Genomic DNA, 21,710 nt, shown 5'->3' with positions numbered 1-21,710 from the left:
TGCGGCTTATTTGTATGTGGCTTTGGCCTTTATCGCCAACACGACGTACGGTGGCTTAATTGACCTACACATGGAGCGGCCTGAGTGTATATGTGGGTGACATAAATATTCTCTTCATGTATGTTGTTAATTTTATTTCTTTTTTCTTTGTTTGCTCCAAAATCTTAATTTATTATTACACTATAATAATGATCAATAGATCTCCCTTCCCCATCGGCCTATAATACAAGTTTATTGAAGAGATAGACACTGCTTGGACGTCTCCAAGCTAGTGATCAGATCTTGATATAATATTATTATTAGGATCCAATAATATTAGATGTTAAGGAGAAACTACACTTATCTCGTATCCGAATATTTGCAATCACCTTCCCAATTTGAAAATGTAGGGGTGATCACACCATAATAGATGTAATTATTCCCACACTTAATCATTCCATGAAGAGTTGCATTGCATTCTATAAATAAAGTAGTGGAGATGAGAATAGTCTAATATGATAATTGCATTTCTTATATTTTTTATTTTTTTTTTCACTTTGGTTCTTCATTAGATTTTCACCCTAACGGAAGTAAATCCTTCCGTCAATAGATCATTCAATAATATTCTTACACAATATACCCAAAGATTTAACGATCCCCTCTTGCCAACAACACTTGATCTTATTTGATTTATTCATATCTATGACTCCAACTCCCCCAAGAAACACTTTAATAGTCATAGAGTTTAGCAGGAAGGCGTGGTGTGAGGAGAATCTCTAATGGAGTTGCTTTTGGAATAGTTAATCCTGGGCTTTCGGTCATATCAAACAAGTTCATCCAATGGGGTTGACAAGTCAAACCCATGGAGAAGACGAGCAAGTGTCAAGTTAAGCATTTGGAGAGCAAACGAGACACCTGGGCATGACCGTCTGCCGGAGCCAAAGGGCATAAGTTCAAAGTGTTGACCTCTAACATCAACGCTCGCATGGGCTTCGAGAAATCTCTCTGGCTGGAAAGCACACGGATTGATCCAAGCCCTTGGATCTCTTTGAACCTTCCACACGTTTACCACCAATCGGATGCCAGCAGGCACACGATAGCCAGCAATGGTGCAATCTTCCAATGCTTCCCGCGGTCCTAAGAGGGGACCGGCTGGGTATAGGCGGAGAGTTTCCTTGATAATGGCTTGAAGATAAACGAGGTTTCTTATGTCCGACTCATCAACCTGTCTGTCCATACCAACATGAAGGTCTAATTCTTCTTGTGCCCTCTTCAACGCATGTTGATTGTTCAGGAGTAATGAGATCGCCCATGTCAGTGTCCCTGCTGTAGTGTCACTGCCACCAAGGATAAGCGCCTGCATAAAATTTTGTAAACACAATGAAGATAAATATATACTATAAGTAATCCAAAATATATAATATATAGTACTAATAACGCACATATGACATATACTATCATAAAAATCCTTAAAACCCTTCGATTCCTGGTTATTAAACTTTCTAAATAATACTTAAATTTGGGCAGAATAAGAGAGGCGAAGAATTTTACATTTTAGGCTACTCAAAGCAGATAGGCCTAGCTTGTAGCCCCCTCTCTTAGAGTACTTCTCAAATTTCTATGTTATTTAAACCGTATATATAATAATTTATGTGTTATTCTCAAACTTTTCAAATGTCTATGTTATTCAAACAAAGTTCTTAAAAGGGTAGAACTTTTTAAAAGAATGTTAGCTAGGTTTCAACTAAAATCCTTAAACTCTTCGGGCTGAATTGTTGGCCCCTATTATTATAAGTTCTCTGAATAACATAGAAATTCAAACAACCTAAAACAAAATAGTCCTACATTTTAAGCTTTTCAAAACATGTAAGAGCATATTTGAGATTGCGTTTGAGGAAATAGAGTTTTTAAGTAAAAAAAAACGTTTTTTTTGGCAAAAGTATCATTTTAAAACTTTTATCAAAAGTATCATTTTAAAACTTTTATCAAAAGTATGTTTTGGTCATTTTTAGGCTTTTTGAACCCTTAAAAGCGCTTTTAATTTTTTTTACCAAATAAATAATTTTTTCTTTAAATTGACTTTTTGAGTGTTAAAAGCACTTTTAAACTTCTCAAATGCAATCTCAATCAAGCCCTAAGCCTTCTTATCCCTTAGTGAGCTACGTATATATGTTAATTAATATGGCAGGTATGCCCACCCAATAATTGGGCCAACGCATGGGCCAACGCATGGGCCTATTGTTCTTGAGATGACACAAAAGGCTCAACCCAGAACTTCTGTGGGTGGCCAATATCGTCACCGCTAGTGTAGGAATTAATAAGCCCAAGAATAGTTTTTCTAGCTAATTTATATAACCACAAATTCAAATTCTTCAATGAAAATCAACAATCAACATACCAGGCAGGTAGACTTGATGCTAGTAGCTGCATCATATTGAAAATTTGAGAGTTGACCTTCCTCCTGAAGTGACAACATCACATCAATGAAGTCCTGCTCACCCTCGTCAGCCTTAACTTCACCAGAAACTCTCCTTTGACGATGCTCCTCCAGCCACCCTCCAAGTATGGAATCCAACTCCTTGGCCGTCTTCTTCATCGCCCTTTCATGCCCCTTCAAATCCAACCACCACAGAAACGGAAGTGCGTCCGACACCACAAAAATTCCTATCAGATGAAAGAATTGGCTGATCGCTTTTTGACACCTCCTGGCCTCCCCATCGTCACAGCTGGCAGCCGAGGCCCCAAAGTAACGTTTCCCGGCCACCATTCTGACCACCACATTAATTAAGTGTCAACTCATCTAACCACCGGTTAACCTCAACAAGAAATGGACGACGGGAGCCATTTGGGACCCATGAAGTGTACAGCTCCCGTATCCCCATCTCAGCTTCAGAAGTCCTAACGTGCTTGAGCATCTCGAGCCGGCGGTTCGAAAGAAGCTCAAGCGTTGCAATCTTTCGCATCTCAAGCCAGAAGGGGCTGTAGGGTGCGAATCCAAACACGGCATGGTTGTAGCCCATGAGCTTCGCGGCTACGGTGGTAGGGCGTGAAGCAAGCGCCTTGTCATTTACGGTGAAGCATTCCCTTGCTACTTCCCAGCTACTCACAACAAAAGCACGGCGACTGCCAAGGCGGATACTAAATGCTGAGCCGTACATATCCGCCATTGTTCCAAGGGTTCGGTAGAGAAGCTGATCACTGCCGCCTAGAAGGTGGAGGTGGCCAATAATTGGCCATGCACCAGCTGGTTCAGGAGCCTCTTTGCTCTTTTTCTTTTCAAGCAATGAACGCAACAAGTAAAAGATTAAGGAAACGAAGACAACAATGGCAGTTAATTGTAGATAAGGATCCATGGGAATTCAAGAGTACTAAGATATACGTACACATATCAACATGAATCCCAAGTCAATTTATAAGTCCACTGCGACAGCAATTTCTACTGAAGTCGCATGCTTGATACATAGATATACCGAATTCTTGAAGTTAATTCTGGCAAGAAGCATGCATGCATGGGTTCCCTCAACTAGGGCATTTAAAAATAAAAAGATATAAATTAATTTGTTTAACTTAATTTGTAGAACCAATAAATTAGCTTGAGCCATTTGTTAAGAGTTATTTCATATTATTGAATATGTACCAAAAAAAAAAAGAAACTAGCATAGAGTTTTATGTGTGCTATAATTTTTTTGATGGTCCAGATTTAATTTTAAGTTCTTTATGAATAAAAGAGAGAATAAAATTAAATCTGAATGGTTGAAAAAACTACCACATATATGCTGTTATTTTTTTACAACACATAAGCTAAATCCATGAATAATAGCAGAAATTATTCTCTCAGCTCAATAGTAAGAGAGTTTTAGCCACCTTCTCTATCCTCTAATAAATTCAAATGTGACATATTTTTTAAAATCATCAATACATCAAAATTCAATAATAATCATTTCAAATTCAAAAGTGACTGTATAACCCTCCCTTTATTAATTTTTTGTAAACCCGTAGCATTTCTAGAAGCAGCAGCTTTGTACATTACAATTTATTCAGCATTATGGATTCTTATTTTATTTTATGAACAAAAATCCATTAAACGCAAACGAAAGAACACAAAGATAGGACTACTCAATACTCTATTAAAAAGTTTTAAAGGGTATGTAGTTTAATTAGCTGAAAATCACATTTCATGAAGTGGTGGTTAATAGTTTGAATTTCTCTCTCCTCTTCTCTTGTGCAAAAATAAAATAAATAAATAAAACCAAACAACCTAACGCAACCGATCGAACAAAGTACATCATACAATTACTAATTAAGCCTTATCACAAAAGCAAACTATATGGGTTATCCTTTCCCCAACCAGTAATATTATTAGAGAAATTAAGGAAAGTAAACGTTGCTGAGACAAGCCTAGCTTTTTGTTTTTCATCAAACTGCAGTAGTACAATATTTATTCATAAAGATTTGGTGGCAAGCGAGGTTTGACGACAACCTCAAGTGGCGTGGATTTGATGTTTGTTAATCCAAAGGTTGCAGTCATATCAACTGGAGCGTTTGATGGAGTTGAAATATCAAACGCATGTATCAGACTAGCTAATGTCAAGTGCAACATTTGAAGGCTGAAAGATATCCCAGGGCACACTCTTCTACCGGCACCGAAGGGGATGAGCTCAAAATTTTGACCCTTGACATCGAAATTCTTGTGGGTTGTGAGAAATCTCTCTGGCTTGAACTCAAATGGGTCAGACCACACCAGAGGGTCTGTCTGGATCTTCCAAAGATTGACCACCAGACGGGTGCCTTTTGGGACATGGTAGCCACCAATGGTGCAGTCTTCTGTGGATTCTCGTTGCCCAGAGAAAGGCACAGGTGGGTATAGCCTTAGAGCCTCTTTGACGATGGCTTGGAGATACAACAATTTGTTGATATCTTCTTCGTTGACTAGTCTTTCCTTGCCCACATGGATGTCCACTTCTTCTTGGGCTTTTCTTAAAGCGTGCCGATTATTCAACAATGCTGACAGTGCCCACGTCAGAGTGACCATGGTTGTGTCCGAGCCTGCTGATACCATATTCTACATGATGCAATTTTTGTTAGTAACTGTAAATAAAAAAATTAGTGATTCTTATAACAAAAATTCAGGTCACATCTAATAGAGTACTATCGAGTTCAAGAATAATAGTTATACTTTAAGATTATTACAGATTTATAGTTGAAAAATATTATTGAGTTACACTTGAAGGTTATCACTGAATTACAGATGAATAGTTAAATACTATCACCTAATTAGAGTGAAGTCTATTTGCATCTAACATGATTCTCTTATAAATAAGAGCATGTTATACTGTAAATATCACTCATAGAAATAAGAGCTTAATACAGCTTTATAGCTTAATCTTATGGATGTAAATCATAAACCGAACCACGTATATATCTGTGTCACTATCTATCTTATTAATTCTTTCAACATCTAGGTGAAAGCATTGTTCATTACTTAAAATAAGATACGTACCAAACATGTAGCCTTGTTGACGGTATCAGGATCAAAGCCAGCCAGGTCTGCGCCATCAAGGATCGATAACATTACATCCATGAAATCTTGCTGCCCTTTAGCCTGATCACCTGAACCTCTCCTCTTCCGGTGCTCCTCCAACCACTCTGTTGCTAAACAATCCATCTCTTTCGCTGTTTTCTTCATGGCCTTCTCATGTCCACCCAAATCCAACCACCCAAGATAAGGAATGGCGTCCCCAACCACAAACTGCCCCATCAACTGAAAGAACTCCCTGAATACATTCTGACACCGTCGTGCATCTTCATCGTCACCGGAGTATCGCTTTCCAACTACCATCCTAAGAACCACGTTGAGAGCCAAATCCCCGAACCATTGCTTCATCTCCACTGAAACACCATCAGTACTCCGAAGCTTGTACAGCTCTTTTAAGGAGGTCATCACCTCGGAGGCTCGAACATCCTTAAGTAGCTCGAGTCGGCGGTTTGAGAGTAGCTCCAAGGTGGTTATCTTGCGCATCTCACGCCAATAAGAGCTATAGGGGCTGAATCCAAACATGGCATAGTTGTAACCCAAGTGTTTGGAACCAACAAGGTTGGGACGAGAAGATAGGGCGACGTCGTTGGTGGTGAAGCACTCCTTAGCCAACTCCCAGCCACTTATCACCAAGGCTGGATGCACCCCAATCCGAATGGTAAAGGCTGGTCCATACTTTTCGGCCAAGGCTCCCAAAGTGATGTGGGGGAGCTGAGATCCGGCTAATAGCCGCAGGTGACCAATTAGAGGCCATCCGCCAGCAGCTTCGGGTGCTCTTTTGCCCTTAGAAGCTCCGGACCTCTTTTGGATCAAGTAGGCAATTACTACAAGTATGGCAAACAATCCAGCTATGATTGTGTTTAGGTTTGGTAGCTGCAGAAAATCCATTGTAGCCGATCACACTGTTTTACGGGAGAGATATGATCTTTGGCTTGAGTTGTTGAAGGCCCTCTCAGTTTCACTTACTTCTATACTTGCTTGGTTCAAATTTACATCATTTAAAAATATTTTAAATAAAGTAATACCATGTATGCCGATTGCCGTGTAAAATATAAATAGTTAAATGCAATAAAACAAAAATATTACCATTATCTGTCTTTTTTTTATTTTTTTTTTAACATGTTCACACAAGAGAAGAGAGAGAGAAATTCGAACTAGTGACCTCCACTACATGAGACGTGGTTTATAGCCGATTGAGCTACTCCTTAAAAACTTAGTTCTTTTGTGTATACTTTAATAACGCTATCATTTATTTTTTTAGAAATGCTACATGTATTTTCATGTATTAATGTAAAATATATAAATTAATTGTTCAAAATTTAATAATAATTTTTACTGTCACGCTATACCACTATGTTGCGGTCTTGTAAGGTTCAATGCTATTATTTTGTATATTATGATTTTAATTGGCCGGGTTAGGAGTGAACATGATAATTAATGACAATAAAGTGAATAAAAAACTCATTAAAGCTCATTAATTTGGCGCTACCTAATCATGAAATTTAATAAGTTATCTTATAGATTAGGGACGAACATGGGAAGAAGACGTGGACGCAATAAGGTGTCATCCTTAATTTGTTGTAGTGATTTTTGTTGACTTTAGGCGTAAGGGACAAAGGGACCAATTTTTTTTTTTTCTTTTCTTTTATTTTCTTTCACTGACTTTTCAACCTTAGATCTTCGTATGCGATCCCCCTAAATTGTCAAGGGACGGTTCAATAGAATATGAAGCCTTCGACAAAATGTTAAAATAAGACTTTTTTTAATCACAAAATATTAAGATAAAAAAATTTTATATTAAATATTAAAAAATTAATTTAAAACCATTCTTCTAATTAACTTTTTAAGATGTAAGACTAATCAAATTTTCATATATATTCGAGTGGATATGTCAGTGACATAAATATCCTCTTAATTCATGTATGTTGTCAATCTTATTTCTTTTTTCTTTGCTCCAAAATCTTAATTTATTATTACGCTATAATAATGATCAATAGATCTCCCTTCACCGTGTGAACCTCTACCACATCGACCGAATACAAGTTTGTTGAAAAGATAGACACTTGGACAGTCTCCAAGTGATCAGATCTTGATATATTATATTATTATTAGCTCATAACTCGCGCATAGCGCTAGATTATTCATTATAATTTAATTTAAAAACTTTTTTTTGACATGTCTACACAAGAGGAGAGAGAGAGATTCGAACTAATGATTTTCGCTTCATAAGGCGTAATTCCTAGTCAATTGAACTACTCCTTATAAATAATTTAAAAACTTAAATGCATTTTCATTGCTTTTTTTTTTTTTTTTTTTTTTTTAATTGTAACAAACACTTTAATAGCCATAGAGTTTAGCAGGAAGGCGTGGTGTCAGGAGAATCTCTAATGGAGTTGCTTTTGGAATAGTTAATCCCGGGCTTTCAGTCATATCAACAGCTTCATCCAATGGGGTTGACAAGTCAAAGCCATGAAGTAGACGAGCAAGTGTCAAGTTAAGCACTTGGAGCGCAAACGAGACACCTGGGCATGACCGTCTGCCAGACCCGAAGGGCATAAGTTCAAAGTGTTGACCTCTAACATCAACGCTCGCATGGGCTTCGAGAAATCTCTCTGGCTGGAAAGCACACGGATTGATCCAAGCCCTTGGATCTCTTTGAATCTTCCACACGTTTACCACCAATCGGGTGCCAGCAGGCACACGATAGCCAGCAATGGTGCAATCTTCCAATGCTTCCCGCGGTCCTAAGAGGGGACCGGCTGGGTATAGGCGGAGAGTTTCCTTGATAATGGCTTGAAGATAAACGAGGCTTTTTATGTCCGACTCATCAACCTGTCTGTCCATACCAACATGAAGGTCTAATTCTTCTTGTGCCCTCTTCAACGCATGTTGATTGTTCAGGAGTAATGAGATCGCCCATGTCAGTGTCCCTGCTGTAGTGTCACTGCCACCAAGGATAAGCGCCTGCATAAAATTTTGTAAACACAATGAAGATAAATATATACTGTAAGTAATCCAAAATATATAATATATGGTACTAATAATGCACATATGACATATACTATCATAAAAATCCTTAAAACCCTTCGATCCCTTGTTATTAAACTTTCTGAATAACACTTAAATTTGGGCAGAATAAGAGAGGCGAAGAATTTTACATTTTAGGCTACTCAAAGCAGATAGGCCTAGCTTGTAGCCCCCTCTCTTAGAGTACTTCTCAAATTTCTATGTTATTTAAACCTTATATATAATAATTTATGTGTTATTCTCAAACTTTTCAAATGTCTATGTTATTCAAACAAAGTTCTTAAAAGGGTAGAACTTTTTAAAAGAATGTTAGCTAGGTTTCAACTAAAATCCTTAAACTCTTCGGGCTGAATTGTTGGCCCCTATTATTATAAGTTCTGTGAATAAAATAGAAATTCAAACAACCTAAAACAAAATAGTCCTACATTTTAAGCTTTTCAAAACATGTAAGAGCATGTTTGAGATTGTGTTTGAGAAATAGAGCTTTTAAGTCAAAAAAACTTTTTTTTGGCAAAAACATCATTTTAAACTTTTGTCAAAAGTGTGTTTTGGCCATTTTTAGACTTTTTGAACCCTTAAAAGTGCTTTTAATTTTTTTTATCAAACGAGTAGTGTTTTCTTTAAATTAACTTTTTGAGTGTTAAAAGCACTTTTAAACCCCTCAAATACAATCTCAAACAAGCCCTAAGCCTTCTTATCCCTTAGAGCCTGTTTGGGATTGCGTTTGAGAAATTGAGCTTTTAAGTCAAAAAGAACTTTTAGGCAAAAGCTTCATTTGAAGTTTTTGCCAAAAGTATTTTTTGACCAAATTTAGGCTTTTTGGATCCTTAAAAGCGCTTTTAATTAATTTGACCAAACGAGTAATTTTTTTTTCAAACGGATTTTTTGAGTATTAAAAGCACTTTTAAACCCCTCAAACACAATCTCAAACAGACCCTTAGTGAGCTACGTATATATCTTAATTAATATGGCAGGTATGCCCACCCAAGAATTGGGCCAACGCATGGGCCTGTTGTTCTTGAGATGGCACAAAAGGCTCAACCCAGAACTTCTGTGGGTGGCCAATATCGTCACCGCTAGTGTAGGAATTAATAAGCCCAAGAATAGTTTTTCTAGCTAACTTATATAACCACAAATTCAAATTCTTCAATGAAAATCAACAATCAACATACCAGGCAGGTAGACTTGATGCTAGTATCTGCATCATATTGAAAATTTGAGAGTTGACCTTCCTCCTGAAGTGACAACATCACATCAATGAAGTCCTGCTCACCCTCATCAGCCTTAACTTCACCAGAAACTCTCCTTTGACGATGCTCCTCCAGCCACCCTCCAAGTATGGAATCCAACTCCTTGGCCGTCTTCTTCATCGCCCTTTCATGCCCCTTCAAATCCAACCACCACAGAAACGGAAGTGCGTCCGACACCACAAAAATTCCTATCAGATGAAAGAATTGGCTGATCGCTTTTTGACACCTCCTGGCCTCCCCATCGTCGCAGCTGGCAGCCGAGGCCCCAAAGTAACGTTTTCCGGCCACCATTCTGACCACCACATTAAGTGTCAACTCATCTAACCACCGGTTAACCTCAACAAGCAATGGACGACGGGGGCCATTTTGGACCCATGAAGTGTACAGCTCCCGTATCCCCATCTCAACTTCAGAAGCTCTAACGTGCTTGAGCATCTCGAGCCGGCGGTTCGAAAGAAGCTCAAGCGTTGCAACCTTTCGCATCTCACGCCAGAAGGGGCTGTAGGGTGCGAATCCAAACACGGCATGGTTGTAGCCCATGAGCTTTGCGGCTACGGTGGTAGGGCGTGAAGCAAGCGCCTTGTCATTGACGGTGAAGCATTCCCTTGCTACTTCCCAGCTACTCACAACAAAAGCACGGCGACTGCCAAGGCGGATACTAAATGCGGAGCCGTACATATCCGCCATTGCTCCAAGGGTTCGGTACAGAAGCTGATCACCGCCGCCTAGAAGGTGGAGGTGGCCAATAATTGGCCAGGCACCAGCTGGTTCAGGAGCCTCTTTGCTCCTTTTCCTTTCAAGCAATGAACACAACAAGTAAAAGATTAAGGAAACGAAGACAACAATGGCAGTTAATTGTAGATAAGGATCCATGGGAATTCAACAGTAAGATATACACATATCAACATGAATCCCAAGTCAATTTATAAGTCCACTGCGACAGCATTTTCTACTGAAGTGGCATGCTTGATACATATACTTACCGAATTCTTGAAGTTAATTCTGGCAAGAAGCATGCATGCATGCATGGGTTCCCTCAACTAGGGCATTTAAGAATAAAAAAGATATAAATTTGTTTAACTTAATTTGTAGAACCAATAAATTCGTCTGAGCCGGCCATTTGTTAGATTTCTTTCATATTATTGAATATGTACACACAAAAGTGTTGGTGACTATTCTTAAGTGTGGTCAACCCCACACCTAATCATCTCCACGGAGGATGCTAACTTTCATGGAGATTATAGTTAAAAGAGAAACAATGCGACTCTTCATGCACTCTATAAATAGAGTGAGGATCAGAATAGTTTAATAACATTACTGTATTTCTTACATTTTGTGATTCTTCTTTCTCTTTGGTCTTCCATCGAATTTCCACCCTAACGGGAGTAAATCCTTCCATCAATAGATCATTCAATAATATTCTTACAAAAAGAACTAGGATGAGTGTTATGCGTGCTATAGTTTTTTTAGTGGTCCAGATTTAATTTTAAGTTCTTTATGAATAAAAGAAAGATAATGATATTAAATCGAAATGGTTGAAAAAATTACAACGCATATGCTGGTACTTTTTTACAGCATATAAGCCAAATCCATGTATAAGTTTGGTCATAAATTGGCAGTATCCTTTGGCTGACTATTGTAATGTTGAATTATCGAGTTAAATTAACCACAGCTTATCTTAAAAGTTAGTTGATGGAAAATAGTGCATTTAATTATATATTTAATATTTTAACATTCTTTATCACATGTAAGCTTAAACGCTTCATCAACAAGTGAAATTCAACACATATAATTAATATTTAACTGAAAATTTGGATAAACTATGGAGTCATATATATATATATATATATATGTTCAAACCTATATGATCTTTGCTCTAATACGATATATGAACCACTACTTATTTTAAAAACTTAAACTAGTAAAAAATTATAAGTTTAATCATTTAAGTAATTCTTTAACACAATAAAATCTTAAAATATTCTTTAACGTACACAATAAAATAGATCAGGTCAGGTAACTCATTTTCCTGCACGAAACAAATTAACTATCGAGTAATATGTTCATCGATCTATATATATAATTGTATATATGATATAATTGGGTACGTATAGGTTAGTTGACCTTACATATTTAAAACGTTTTAGATTCCTTATGCTTAAGTACTGATCACCACTTGGGAAATGAACGGTGGTGGTCAAACATCACGTACTCGTGATGCAAATTTCATGCCACTTTGACTTTGTCATCTTCAAATGTTTGTGACATGTTCATGTGTCACCTCTCGTTCATCCACCACGTACAGTTTGATTAAAACCTGACTCTGTAATTCCCATAAATAAATGCACTTCCATTGCTACAAATGAAATCAGCCATCATCCCCAAAACAATTATCAGTACTGTTTAATGTTGGAGGTAGAAAAAAATTTAGTAAATGAACAAAATTTTCTTTTAATTTATAAAAATATTGCTCCTTTAAACAGAGCAAATTATCAACCACGGGCTGCTGGTGACTATGAAAAACATGTGGTTGAACATGATCAATAAAAATTAAAAATAAAATAAAATTGATAAAAATAAAAACAGAAGGAATCACACATGACACAAACACGTCCAAATCAATTTTCATGTCTTTTTCAAGCACCAACCCTGGCAACCCACCTAACGATAGTCTAGGCTGTCCTGAAAACAATATGACATCCGGCATTCTGTACATTTACAACCATGAATATTACACACAAGAGCACTGTCTTATATTCAGTTTTTAAACATACTTCCTTACCACATGCAGTAATCTCCCAAATTGGATGCATATTTCTTTACCAACTATAATCAGATTGAAGCCAACAAATCACCTTTTATATATTATAAATTGGAGGAATAATTTATATTTTAGTGATCGACGTGGTAAATATCATATAGATTATCTCATTCGTGTGATAAATATAACATAAACTACGTACCAGGTTAATTTGTAAAAAAATTATATATAACGAAAACTATAATAACTTGAACAGCTAAAGATTTAAAAAGGGGTGGTGGGAAATTATTAAAAGCCGAGAATACCCAAGAAAAGCACAAGAAGAAATGAAAGTGGACCAAGCACAAGTAGTAGTGGAAGATCAGGGACAAATGGGATGGTGAGATGATGATGGACATACTTTTGTGTGGCAGAATCCTCTTTCACGCAAACATGAACATAGAGAGAGATAGATATACATGTGTCTGTAATGATGAAGAACAGGAAATCTAGCGGAGTGTACCCAAAAGATATATGAATAGATACATCTTCTTCGCAAAGGACAACCCACAATGATGAACACAAGGAACAATCCCTTAGTGCCTCTGCCTAATTTTTCCTCTTTCTCTTGCTGTTGCTGCTGATGCCTCATAGCTAGGCGCAATGGTCAAAGCCCCCGACCGACCGCCTTAATTGAATGCTGTAGGCTTGCTATGTGGGCCGCGTGATGAGCACGAGGCCTGTAATTTGGCTGTGGTCCTCACTACCCTCTGACACCGTTTTGTAAACTACCCAATGTCGGCCTCCATATTATCTCGCATATATGGGACCCAAAGACATCAGCAAACTATGTAAAGTTCTTGGTACTACACTACTACTCCAGAATCTGACCCAAAAAAAAAAAATCAAAAAATCAAAATTTCAAAATGAATGAAGCTTTGGATATTTAGTTTAGTTATGAGAGACATATACCTCCATCCTTCTTCGCCCTTTGAATTTTTTTTTAATCAGTTTCATCGTTATCCCATCATACTGATATGGCAATGTCACTTATTGAACAAAAAAAAAAAAATCAAGAATTGATGGAGACATTGGTGAGATAATAAAGGGATAAAACTAGTGTAGTTTCTAATTTATTTATTTTAAACAATGACTGATGGACGCTATCACATCAACCAAGTGGAATGAAGGTGTAGTTTTTAGCATTATTCTCAATTTACCGCTTAAAAAGTTTTAGTAAAAGTTTTTTTTTTTTTTCAAATTGGGTTAAAGAGAAGTTTTTTAATTCAATTTATTAAACTAATATTTTTGTCCTTAAATCATGTGATTTCTCCAAATTGATCTTTAAATTTTGATCTTAATTTCAAATTAAATCATAAAATTATAACTACATCAATATTATCTTCTCATGTAGTTCTAAAATTGACTAATGAAAACTCAAAATCAATCGAGGCAGTACGTACTCATTAACAATCTCATTAATTAATTTCTCCAAGGCGTTTGCAACTATTTAAAAGTGCATTGGCAGTAGTGTCCATATTCTGCCATGGGATTCAAATCCACGATCATCCATGATTAGGTAGAAGGCTAAACCATCTCTTAGATTGCACTAAAAAGAAGATACTTTAGGTTAAATTGTCAATTATTTTAAAAGTTTAACTGGATAAAAAAAATAATAATAAATTTAATTATTCAATTCATTCTTTAAGACTCTTTTCACGTATAAGTTTAAACTCCTTATCAATAAATAAAGCACACATATAAAATATTTAATTGAAGTAATGGTTAAAAAATTTTGTTCTGCTATCATATTCTAACACTTCGCTATTACTTGACCCACCTGTCCTTAATGAGGACCTATTACGGGCCTGCCATGGCCCGAGTACGGCCCATGGTCCCCGGCCAGAAAATTATCATGAATACTACGAAATTTTGAGGTCCTTTTAAATATAAAACCATCAAAGATGTCTTGGAACTCACGTGTCCAGCAAATGTTTCTTATATATATAATAGAATTGTACCGTTAATACCTTTACTTTTTTCTTTCTCCAATCGAGACAGTTCAAACACTATGGAACTAAAAGATGCAGATTAATTAGATATTTTCCTCCATATTCACGACAAAATTAAGAACATTACATAAATGTCTCATGGTTTTTAACATTTGAGAAGGGTTAGCTGATCATTTGAAGGTTCAAGATAGTCCGTCGACTGCCAACTTGGCCTTCCAAGGGTGAACTCCAGATTAAGCAGCGGATTCGACGGTGGATTGGAGCTACCAGAAACATGGGGGCCTGCTTTGTGTCCGTCCTCCTATTTGAAAATTAAAGTAAAATGAATCATTATTTTAGTTACAAAGGAAACAACATTAGTTTTCCAAAAATTCAACATGTTTGGTAAATATATAAACATACCTTGGTATCGTTTGTCTTGATATGAGAATATGTCAAAGCAGTTTCATCATTTGATCTGCTCCTGCTGCTTCTCTCCATTCTGCTGATAATTTTATCGAGAAGACATTAACACAAGACAAACAAATATGTATGTGGTAGGCAATAATATACTCAACGGGTAATTGGCTGTTAATAACTAAGAGACTTATTATTATTCTTATCACAATTGGAATATTATTGGGTTAAAAAGAAATAAGATTGACAAATGAAAAAGAAATCTCGGAAGAACAAATTGAAAACCTATATATATTCTGCCCACAGAAATGGAACAGGGGGTATCTAGTGCCAGCGCTTTTGGTATGATAATTCACTTATTCTAAGAAAGAGTAAATAAGAAAAAATTTATATATTGGCATGCATTGCTACATAATCAAATAGCTAGAGATGTATATATGTTGATATCCCATCCATCGGATCAAGCTAAATTATCAGCTAAAGAATTTTAATACTACTCCTTGATTAACATGCAGCTTATATCAAGTACTACTATATATAACACATGGGCAAACTTTTGTCACTCCCAGCATGCCCATATTCAGAAGTTAATACAGCATTGATGGAAGCATAAATCAAATTATACTCCTCCAGCTACATTTTTGTCAGTGTCCAAAGAAATAATGAAGTCGACAAATTGCCGACCAAGGGATAAACTTCAAGTACTGATAAATTCAATGTTCATATTCACAAATTAATCCTGCATGCGTTCTTGTCAGATTCTGCACGGCGATATATAATGAAGTCTACAAAAGGCCAACCAGTAGCGCTGACCCTTGCGGGTTAGGAACAGGCCGGATCATTTCCATTTTGAAATTGAAAATATATAATTATAATTATAATTTAAAATGGGCGCTACACTTAACTTTAAATCATGAATTTCAAATGAATTAGCATGGGAGGAACCGTGTCCTATGGGTTATGGGTTGTGGCATCCCAATACACATCAGATTACAACAGCATTGAGGTTTGAACCAAACCCTTGACTTTTAGGACGTTTTGGGATCAGGACTTCAAATCCAACGGATCAGCTGGGATGTGTATTTGTTAAGAGGATCGAGGGCTCACGTTAAATCACCCCTACCTTAACCCTATAGAAAACCCACCCTAGCTAGGCCACATTCACCAAAATCTATGATGACTTGAGATTCTCGCTAAGAAGTTGCCGCTATTTACACACCATCGACAAAGACGCAGACCCTCTTGTTGGACCAAAAAAAGCCCGCCCGGCATTTGTGAATAGTAATGCATGTATGCACCACAATAACATCATTTCAGTAAATATTATTATAATATATATATTCATTTTGCAATGAGAAGAGAAGATGCAGGTGATCGATTACCAGAAAATAAGCGGCTGCTAGCTAGCTAGCTGCAAATGCACTCACCTTTGGAATTTCTGTGGCGTGGTGAGTGGGTTAGCTTCCACATCAACCAGCGCTTGCCTAGGCCTTTGGTTGAGACCATTATCTGTCTGTCCCTGACCTGCAAATATTCATTATACATAGAGCCATTGCTCTAGCTTTATCAGACACGCATCCAATAATTCACATGTACAAAGGTCAGTCCTAGCCCAACTATTTTTGTTTTAGTTGGGATACAGTGGATCAAATGATACAGTTTTTTGTCGCACTTGGATAACCAAGCTTGCCAACAAAGAGAATAATAGAAGAAGAAATAGACCTTTGAGGGGGGGAGGGGTGGAAGGAGGAGGGAATCAATTACCTGATCCTTTGTCAGTGCTCTTCACTGTTCTATACATCTGCATGAACACCATGGAGAAAAAAATGAGAAAAAATGGTCCACATTGTTAAACCATCAGTTACCCTCTAGATGCCCTTTTGTCCTTACCCTTTGTTCTCCTTCCCTCACTACAAATGGATCTTGTCAACATGACATGAATATACAATAATGGTAGCTAGAAGAAGAGCAAGAAAAACAACTCTATTTTACAAGTTCAAAGACATGGAGATTGAACACAGTACACCCACCTGCAAGTGACTCTTCACGTGAGCTAGGGTTAGATCCTTCACATTCATCAACTCTAAGACAGACTTTGGTGTTGCTCCTGTTGACAAGGGGAAAAAAAAAGGGTAAACTTGTCAAGGATAAAACAAAAGATAATCACTGTTCATGCTGAATAAGGGAAAACAAAAAAAAACATGAGATAGTTGTCCTTTATTACTTTCATGGCCACCGAGAAGTTCTACTGCGTGGACGAAATGGGCGTGGAGGGTTGTCGTCCATCTCATTCTGGGAGCTCTGACGCTTCTTTTCACTCCTCCAATAAATCTTGCACTTCTCTTGAACTCCCGGCCGTAGATTTGAGGCTTATGATCGTAGTGATGGTGAGGATGGTTTCTCGAATCTGCCATTTCAAACCCTAAGCTTAACGTGGGCTGATCACCAAGACCAAGATTATGAGTCCTCTCTGGGTGGTAGAAGCCATTTTCATGGCTTAAATCGCTCCCGCTGCTTCCAGATTCGGTGGTTGGGCTCCTATTGCTGCAGAGTGGTTTTCTTGTAATTAATCCATCACAGCTCAGTTCCTTGGTTTCAAAATCCGAAACCGAAGGAGGGCTGATCTGCAAGGAAAGGTCGGGAAAGGTTGATGGAGGTATCATTATAGGGTTTGAGCTGAGGAACATGATGGAGATCTGGCTTGTTTACTCAAACACCCCCCCGAGTTCTTAAATTAAGAGAACAAATGAGGAAAGAAAAATAGAAAGCAAGAAATGGGTTGAAACTTGGAAGGGAATGGTGAAAGGGAAGGGCATCAGCTGTGATTATATAATGAGTGCCTCATGATTTGCATTGGCATATATTCAGAGAGAGAAAGGAAGAGGGGGAGGAGGGGGGGTAAGATAGGCTTTTTAGTAGGATCCTACTAGGGTTAATGGGAAGAGCGAAATATAGACAGAGGTGGAAAAAATAGCAGAGCCTCCTAGTCAGATAAAAAAAAAAATGAAGGAAAAGAGAAAGAGAGCAGAGTTTTTCGGGATGAAGGTTTGAAGGAAAAGTTAGTGAAAAGGGGAAGTTCTGTATTTATGGTTGCAGAAAGGGATCAGAGACCTTTCCACACACAGGGTGTGAGATAGAGAGAGAGATGTTCGTTTTTCTTCTTAATTATCTTCCTTTATAATATGGAATGATAAAGAAAGTGCAGGGATATAGTGGTGGTTCCTGCGGGGAATGGTCGGAAACCGAGAAAACAAATGGGGTACTGTTCTATGGAATAACGGAGTCCCTCTCTCTCCCTCTCTCTCTCTCTCCCTCTACGTTGATGGATCGCGACCCATATATAAATTCCCTACTCTTCTTGTTTCTATCAGATTCTACTACTTTTATTATATTTTTATTTTTTTCATGATTTTCTTGAATTGGAATATTCCCATTTCTTTTCATTAAATAGGATTGACTGGCAGGCTAAAATATCCCTGTTCAAAGCTGCCCTTATTGATTTCATCCTTGCGGACGTGGCAGATTGAGAATTTAGGGTCTTGAAAAAAAATCAATTCAATGGTTATGTTATTGCTCTTGATGCTGTTATGTTAATTGGAAATTTAGGGATTTTTTTATTTTTTTATTTTTTATTGAGTTTGGTTTGTTAACGGAACATTAGATGCCTTGTTTTTGAATATGAAATGTTCATAATTAATACTCACTTTTCGATGATAGCACAAACTCACTGATTATCCATATGAACATCAGAATTAAAAAATAAAAAATAAAAAACTATCTTGGGAGTCAGTCCGACTATAACTCAAGCTAAACCGACCATAGCCAGCTCTAGGCTAGTGTCTCTCATTCTACATGACCAGGACCTAGTCTGGTCTAAATCCCAATAGATATCGAGCTGTACACGTGCGATCCCAAATCAGTGAAATTGGCCTCGTGAGAAATAAGGATACGAAGGATCGAGGAACTGTCGGAGCGGCTAGGGTGTCCGTCGACACCAGGGTCGCAGACCCACACGCAACTCTCTCTCACCCACGCGCTAGCTTTTCCAGTCTTTAAGTGCTTAACGCTTTATTACGTTCTCTGCCTTACCTCTTAATTTTCTTTCATTCAAATAAAACAGACATAATTTATAAGCTTAAATTTTATTTTGCTGAAGATTATTTAAAAATTTAAATAACATGATAATACTTTCACCGTATAACAATATATATATAGACACGTTTGTGAAAAGGATGAGATAGATAAGAATCTAAATATAGTTCATAGGGAATATAACGTATTAAACTATGAGAGCATTTTCAGCCGACGCTCTATACGGGAGTTTTTTCCTTAAGTTTATGGAATATGTTTAAAAAATCGCAAAAAATCTCACAACAGACTTCATAAATGAACCCTAAATATTATAATTGCTACAGTGGAACCCAATGTTTTGGGTTCTATTATTGCAATCCTTATGATTATTAAAAAAAAAATGATTCTCTCTCTTATCTCATCTCTCCTCTCATGTCTCACAATTCTCTCTCATCTCTCCTCTAATATATATAACATAATTAAAAAAAAAAAAACAAATATTATAATGATATATTGAATGATTAAGAGAAGCTATTGGGATGTATTTTAACATAGGAAATCAAAAAGTAGTTTGGATCCTTAAATGTAGGGAAAATGACGAGGAAACTGCTGGGAATGCTCGATTATATTGGCTTTCTTATATATGTACTATATATCCGAATAATCTACCATTTTAAAATAATGTATGGCATGAGTACTCATGATAGGATGTATTTTTAATTATTATACCAATTGAATTTGATTTTCAATAGCTTATATATCATAACTAGTGAATGATCACCTTTAAGAACGATATTATTTAAACACACAAGAAAAAATTATGATAACCATAAATATTGTTCTTGATCATCAACCATAGAATCCATTCACGTTTTACAAATTATGATATTTCATTGCAAGGATAGTTTCATTTGAAAGGTCAATATTCAAATCTCACATGCTCGGATTGGTCTTTAAAAAGGCTAAATAGGTAGATCTAGACTTTTAACTCTATTAATATGGGGCTCGGTGCCCTCTCACATGACACAATTGCACCCAATACTATCTTGGCCGCATCTATCGCTACTCTTTCTTTTTCTTCTTTTCTCTTTCACTCTCTTTTTAAAATAAAAATATGAAGAAACAACTCAAAATTGTTTTACCAAAAAAAAAAAAAAACATCATCATTCAAAACATATTAACAAACCGGATGTGTCAGTGATATATCCACAACCACAGCTTATGAACATGAATTAATGGTGGGTCTCGTGGACGTAGACTGGTTGATAATTGTACTGTGTATGATGCAATTGCGGGTCGCACAATAGTGGCAGAATTGTCCCAAAGTGGTGGTATAATTAGCGCGTGAGGTGGAGTGATCTGATGAGCAAGTGGGAGTGGAAGAGGCAAGTGTAATCAAAACCTCAAGGGTTTCAATTCAACGACAACTAGTGTTTGTCCAATCTACAATCTATCCTCTTCCCCAATATTCCCTCTCCGTGTCCAATTATTCCCCTTGGCTCTACCCATCTGTCGAGCCCCACCCGCGCGTGGAAATCCTAAAAAAAAGACCATATTCCACGGCGTCAACATGGCTCCCATCACGTGACTTATGGACGTGACCTTGTCTAGGCGATAGGCTCATGTTTGTTCTCTTCCTTTGTTGTTACTTTCTCAAACCCCCCCGTTTTGTATGCTGCCTTCTCTGTCTAATTATGCTCGGAACCCCAGGCTTTGCTAATCTCTATTCAATTTGTTTTATATCCTCATAATCATTTGTTTAATCATTTGTTAATAGTTTCCGAAGCTGCGGTCAGCGCCTGATGCGCTCTAGATTCTCCGGGAAATGAGAAATGTTTTCTTATTTCCAACCCTCACGTTGGATTAGTATTAATTAAGTTTTGCAGGTGGGTATTATCCGGTCAACATGTCTCCGTATGGTTCCACTTGCAAACTTGTCAAATGCCTTGGGCTATATTCCATATTCCATGTGTTTGTCTTATAACAACACTTCCTGACTTCTCTCTTTCCTATTTTGGATTTATTTTACTGCTAGTTTCTTTAATTTCTTTATTTATTCTTTTTTTTTTCTTTTTTCTTTTTTTAATTCTGACAGAAAGTGCCTCATTTAATTGGTTCTCCTTGAAGCTATCTTACGTGTTGTTTTCATAGGGCATCTTAACTAAAGAAAATGTAGCTTACTTACCGTTTGCCTCTTAATTTAATATGAGGATAGAAAAAAAAAAAAAATTCATGTTCTTTGGCTTTTATTATAATCTTTTACAAATTTATATAAGGTAGTATCTTAATGATGAAAAACAACAAATTTGACGAGTAAATTTAATTGTTTAATAATTAACATGATAAATGTCGCATAAACGGTCACATCAATTTACAAGAAACTTATAATAAAAGTTATAATATTCTAACAACACTCATATATTTCGTATTAACTCTTGACTTTGTTCTTTTCGTGCATATCAAGCAAGAACAAACATATTTTATGTTATAATTCACCTCTAATTTTAATTAAATATTATATTATACAAGTTGAGCCTTATTTGTTAGGATGAAATTTAGACCACGCAAGAAGAGAAGTGAAAAAATGTTAATTAATTAATTAATTAGATCATTTTCTAGCACCTAATTAACAATTAATGATTTAACTTATCTGTTGCTTGTGTTTTACTATTTAATGTTGGGCAGATCGATGCTTCACC

At 36.8% G+C, this 21,710-nt stretch overlaps 3 protein-coding genes and 1 pseudogene across 4 annotated transcripts; all 4 read right to left on the bottom strand.

Moving 5' to 3' along the window:
• Window positions 1-556: 556 nt before the first annotated feature.
• Window positions 557-3,332, bottom strand: LOC132185594 (xanthotoxin 5-hydroxylase CYP82C4-like; annotated as a pseudogene).
• A 1,015-nt stretch (window positions 3,333-4,347) lies between these two features.
• LOC132184963 (cytochrome P450 CYP82D47-like) lies at window positions 4,348-6,403 on the bottom strand. Its single transcript, XM_059598762.1, has 2 exons — window positions 5,480-6,403; window positions 4,348-5,041 (listed from the first exon to the last, which is right to left on the bottom strand). The coding sequence occupies exons 1-2, from the start codon at window positions 6,401-6,403 to the stop codon at window positions 4,418-4,420; spliced, it is 1,548 nt and encodes a 515-aa protein (XP_059454745.1). The 3' UTR covers window positions 4,348-4,417.
• A 1,449-nt stretch (window positions 6,404-7,852) lies between these two features.
• LOC132185629 (xanthotoxin 5-hydroxylase CYP82C4-like) lies at window positions 7,853-10,665 on the bottom strand. The gene is made up of 2 exons (XM_059599388.1): window positions 9,715-10,665; window positions 7,853-8,479 (listed from the first exon to the last, which is right to left on the bottom strand). Exons 1-2 carry the CDS (start codon window positions 10,663-10,665, stop codon window positions 7,853-7,855), a joined length of 1,578 nt encoding a protein of 525 aa, XP_059455371.1.
• Window positions 10,666-14,499: 3,834 nt separating this feature from the next.
• LOC132184177 (probable transcription factor KAN4) lies at window positions 14,500-18,246 on the bottom strand. 2 transcript variants are annotated; one of them, XM_059597703.1, is made up of 6 exons: window positions 17,165-18,246; window positions 16,971-17,047; window positions 16,705-16,741; window positions 16,368-16,464; window positions 14,947-15,028; window positions 14,500-14,845 (listed from the first exon to the last, which is right to left on the bottom strand). In XM_059597703.1, exons 1-6 carry the CDS (start codon window positions 17,625-17,627, stop codon window positions 14,690-14,692), a joined length of 912 nt encoding a protein of 303 aa, XP_059453686.1. In that variant the 5' UTR covers window positions 17,628-18,246; the 3' UTR covers window positions 14,500-14,689. The 2 variants fall into 2 exon arrangements, with proteins under 2 accessions (XP_059453686.1, XP_059453687.1); XM_059597704.1 differs by having other exon boundaries at window positions 14,947-15,025.
• Window positions 18,247-21,710: the final 3,464 nt, after the last annotated feature.

Source organism: Corylus avellana, chromosome ca6 (genome assembly GCF_901000735.1).
Source record: "Corylus avellana chromosome ca6, CavTom2PMs-1.0".
In the NCBI taxonomy this organism is placed as follows: domain Eukaryota; kingdom Viridiplantae; phylum Streptophyta; class Magnoliopsida; order Fagales; family Betulaceae; genus Corylus; species Corylus avellana.
Note: the sequence above shows the minus strand (reverse complement) of the source record. Positions and strands in the feature narration are given on the sequence as shown.

Excerpts from the sequence above, each read along its gene's own strand:
- LOC132185629 (XM_059599388.1), bottom strand. The coding sequence starts at position 10,665 with ATGGATCCTTATCTACAATTAACTGCCATTGTTGTCTTCGTTTCCTTA. Across the intron at positions 8,480-9,714 it reads GCATCAAGTCTACCTGCCTG|GCGCTTATCCTTGGTGGCAG; the intron begins GTATGTTGATTG and ends AATTTTATGCAG.
- LOC132184963 (XM_059598762.1), bottom strand. The coding sequence starts at position 6,403 with ATGGATTTTCTGCAGCTACCAAACCTAAACACAATCATAGCTGGATTG. Across the intron at positions 5,042-5,479 it reads TCAACAAGGCTACATGTTTG|AATATGGTATCAGCAGGCTC; the intron begins GTACGTATCTTA and ends TGCATCATGTAG.
- LOC132184177 (XM_059597703.1), bottom strand. The coding sequence starts at position 17,627 with ATGTTCCTCAGCTCAAACCCTATAATGATACCTCCATCAACCTTTCCC. Across the intron at positions 17,048-17,164 it reads ACTTCTCGGTGGCCATGAAA|GAGCAACACCAAAGTCTGTC; the intron begins GTAATAAAGGAC and ends CCTTGTCAACAG. Across the intron at positions 16,465-16,704 it reads GAGCACTGACAAAGGATCAG|GTCAGGGACAGACAGATAAT; the intron begins GTAATTGATTCC and ends GAATATTTGCAG.